General features: G+C 46.4%; 1 protein-coding gene across 1 annotated transcript; it reads right to left on the reverse strand.

The window, feature by feature from the left end:
- Positions 1-2,773: 2,773 nt before the first annotated feature.
- On the reverse strand, positions 2,774-3,979 carry LOC101440068 (EKC/KEOPS complex subunit LAGE3-like). The gene is made up of 3 exons (XM_004468849.2): positions 3,709-3,979; positions 3,311-3,433; positions 2,774-3,093 (listed from the first exon to the last, which is right to left on the reverse strand). Exons 1-3 carry the CDS (start codon positions 3,930-3,932, stop codon positions 2,955-2,957), a joined length of 486 nt encoding a protein of 161 aa, XP_004468906.1. The 5' UTR covers positions 3,933-3,979; the 3' UTR covers positions 2,774-2,954.
- Positions 3,980-4,262: the final 283 nt, after the last annotated feature.

Consider the following 4,262-nt stretch of genomic DNA (forward strand, 5'->3'; position numbering starts at 1 on the left):
TATTAAGTGGCCACTTCAGTCTTACTTGGCTATGAGACTAACCACTCCTCACTGCTCTAATATGCTGAAGAAGTAATCTGAGGGGGAGGGAGATGGGTGTTTAGTTGTCACATCAAAAGGAGCAGCATTACGCTTTGCAGCACCCATACTTGATTAAGCCTTCCACTCTTAGAGATTTGAAGTTACATGATATACTTTATGGTCTTAACATGTGGCTGGAGAATTGGTATTGAATTTATAGCATCAGCAGGACAGAAAATGTGATGATTTTATGCATGTTAATAAAGGAATGACCTGTTCTCATCTCTCTGGAAATTGGAACTCAAACACCCTTTGTATTTAGAGTCTCAAAAATATTGTGGTTTTTGTAATTTTGTAATAGAGTCTCAAAAATTTTGTAATTTTCATTTAAATTGATAGGAAGCTTGAAGCTATTAGTTAACCTAGCTTCCAATTCACTGTTTAATATGGCACTGAATAAATGATGCAAATTGTCAATGGTTGAGTGATCAGCTAATAGCTCTGCTAGTAATTGATTTCAGTTTCTCCAATAAAATTGCTTAAACCAAAAAAAAAAAAAGCTATATTTTTGGTACCAAAATTGACTTCACCTCTTGATGGAAGGAACAGTAAATTCACTTTGCAAAGGGATTGGAGGAATTTGTGTTCTTTTCACAAGCTCCCCCCAAAACTGCCTTTATGTCTTGCCTTATTTCTTAGCATGTGCTTATTTTGTAGTTTATCATTATCCATTTCTCTGAATGAGTAAATACTAAATTGTATTTGTTTAAAAATATTATTTCTCTCATTTAAGTTAAAATATGAGTGTTACTTTTTCATAAAATTCCTAGAATTTTCTTGTTTTAAAAAAAAGATTTTTTATTTATTTCTCTCCACATCTCCCCGCCCCTCCCCAGTTTTCTGCTCTCTGTGTCCATTCACTGTGTTCTTCTGTGACCACTTCTATACTTAGCAGCAGCACCAGGACTCTGCTTTTCTTTTTGTTGCGTCATCTTGTTGTGCCAGCGCTCCTTGTGTGTGTCACCAATCCTGGGAAGCCTACACTATCTTTTGCACTGGGCGGCTCTCCTTACAGGGCGCACTCCTTGCGCATTGGGCTCCCCTACACGGGGGACACCCCTGCATGGCACGGCACTCCTTTCGTAAATCAGCACTGTGCATGCGCCAGCTCCACACGGGTCAAGGAGGCCCAGGGTTTGAACCGCGGACCTCCATGTGGTAGACAAACGCCCTATCCATTGGGTCAAGTCCGCTTCCCTTAGATTTTTCTATTCTAGTTTTATAGCAGAGCTTTGAATGGCTTTTGAAGATACCAAAAACCTATTATTTGCTTTCAAAATCTTGGTTCTGGGGAACTCAGTATTTCCTGCAATTTTCAAACAAGCAATATCAATATTAGAAGTATTGCATGATGTGATCATACCAACAAAAGTGATTTATGTAGCATTACTGTAATTTATAAGGAAGCTGTCATGCTAATCATTATTCATTCTTTTGAATTTGTTTTTATTTATATTGTTATAATAGTAATATTGGAATATTCGTTTTTGACCGTGACTGCCCTATGAGATTGATAGCTTGGCTTTTCATTGTAGTAAAATAATCACCGGCTAAAACAAGATAGGCCCAGTTTGTGCTATCTAGAATCTTCTTCACACAACACAGCATCCTATATTAGGTTAGTTTATGAGAATGACATTTATATGTTGCTTGCCTCAACACAGAGGATTTAATGAACATTAGAGCTTTCCATGTAACCGTTCCAGTCTCATTTCCATAACTTGCCTTTTATTGGTAGTTTCTCCAGGACTACAAATCTCTGAAACTTGATTCTCTTTTATTTTCTATTTTGGGCACTGTGCAACTCTTATAACCAAATTGTACCCATAACTGACTTAAAGATAGGTGTGTTACTTCTGGAATTATCATTGAATGGATTCAAATTTTATTTTACACAGTTCACATAAACCTGAAACTTAAAATTGTAGCCATAGAGAATATTTTCATTTTTTAAATTCTATTTATTTATTTATTTTAAAGATTTATTTATTTGTTTGTTTATTTATTTATTTCTCTCCCCTTCATCCCCCACCCTGGTTGTCTGTTCTCTGTGTCTATTTGCTGCATCTTCTTTGTCTGCTTCTGTTGTTGTCAGCGGCATGGGAATCTGTGTTTCTTTTTGTTGCATCATCTTGTTGTGTCAGCTCTCCGTGTGTGCGGCGCCATTCCTGGGCAGGCTACACTTTCTTTTGTGCTGGGCAGCTTTCCTTACACTCCTTGCGCTTGGGGTTCCCCTACCCAGGGACACGTCTGTGTGGCTCCTCACTCTTGCGCACATCAGCACTGTGCATGGGCCAGCTCCACATGGGTCGAGGAGGCCTGGGGTTTGAACCGGGGACCTCCCATGTGGTAGACAGACACCCTAACCACTGGGCCAAGTCCGCCGCCCGAGAACATTTGTAAATACTTTGGCCACTTTTTCAGGAAATGGAAGAAATTCCAAGAAGGGTGATTCATTACGACAGCAAGTACAGAATACAGAGCCATCTAACTATGAGATTGACACCTTTTCATTTTTTTTTCCGGGATAGAAATACCATCATTATTTATTTTCATCTTCTTTCATTTCCTAAATTGTCTTTAGTTACCTGTACTACTCAAGGAACTGAATTCTAGCACCTCCCGTCCATCCCGAAGGCAGAGACAAGAAAATAATGAGGTGCGGTAGCTGACAAGAAACTCAGACAGGGACTCGTAGTTCAGTTTTATTTTCGGCAGAAATAAGCCTTTAAGTGCCAAACTAAATTAGTGGGACAAGAGCACCCATGAGCTAGCAGAGGCAAAAATTGGGCTTCAGTCAGGAAGGGGCATCTACACCAGGAACAACGCCCTGTGGAAGGACACGCTGCCTGGGAGGGCACACAAGACTGGCCTCAGGCGTCTTTCCCCAGCAGAGGGTCATTAGGAAACGGGGGCACGATGCGCTGCATGGTCCGCACCACCTCGGCAAGGTCGTTGAGGAAGGAGGTGATGGAACTTTGGAGGGCGCCAGGGTCGTCAGCTGTCAAATGGCTAAAAGAGAGCGAGAAAGAAAAGCAAGTTAAAGGTCGATGCTGGGCCTCCCTCCCTCCACCCCCTCGGGCATCTCCAGGCCCAGGCCTCTCACTCCTGCCTTTGACATACCCTTAAAACATCTCCATGACTCGCTTACTCGCTTGGCGTGCACCTCGGGCAGGTATCGGCCTGGTCATGAGCCATGCCCCCCCACGGCGCCCCTTTTAGGACTTACACGATCAGGTCACTGCCATCCACCCTCAGGCCCCTATGGTCTGGCCCTCTGAAGGGTGCTGTCAGCAGGGACCTGCGTGCAACCTTCGCCTCCAGGAAGCACAGGAAAGGCACAGTGAGAGTGCTGGCGGGGAGGTTAAGGCACACACCTTGAGCCTCGGCCCTCCTGGACCCAGCTCACCTCCGGGGCTCCCCCCACCCACAGGTCACCTCTTTCCACCCCTCAGGCTACCCCCAGTCCATCTCCCCAGGCCCACCCTCTGGCTCCTCCCCATCCCCCTCTGCTCCTTTTTCTCGAGGGTGGCACTCAAACCTGAGGGCCCCTCAACCTCCCCCGCCCATCCCCCATTCCCACCCCCAAGTCCCACCCTGTCCCAGATGGGTTCCTGTAAAGGATACAACTCCAGCAGTTGTTCTGGGTATGTTCCTGTGGCTCCATCCCTCCCTGAGACCTCCAGGGTCCCCTCGACCTGAGGAGCACCCCTGGCGGCGGCACCCTCCCATCCTGTACCGCTCCGGCTGGCAGGACCAGTGGAAGGGCTGCGTGAGCCCCCTGGGCAGCCAGGACAATCCTGGTCCCCCACACTGCCCTCCGCAACACCTGCCCTGTTGCCTGCCTCCATGACCTCGGCTCCCCCGCCTGCCTTCTGTCTCAGAGCCTCCAATGTCTCCGTCCTCTCTGCCAGCCTCTGAGGGAGGAGCCTCACTGAGCAAGCTCTGCCCCTTGGACCCAGGGCAGTGCAGGCTCTCAGTGTGCCTATGTAAACAGGCACCTAGGGAGGCCACAGGGCACGTGACCACTTCCTGCTAAGCTGTTGCTGGCCCATCCCCGGAAACCCCATTGCTGGACCGAGACTGAGACTCCTTCACAAAGCTTCCTGGTGGACCAGGACTTGGGTTTGACCTGGGATTCAAGGCTTTTGTGTCTTCAGTGAGTGCCCCAAGGTGACTGG

This window comes from Dasypus novemcinctus, chromosome X (assembly GCF_030445035.2).
Source record: "Dasypus novemcinctus isolate mDasNov1 chromosome X, mDasNov1.1.hap2, whole genome shotgun sequence".
Taxonomy (NCBI): Eukaryota; Metazoa; Chordata; class Mammalia; order Cingulata; family Dasypodidae; genus Dasypus; species Dasypus novemcinctus.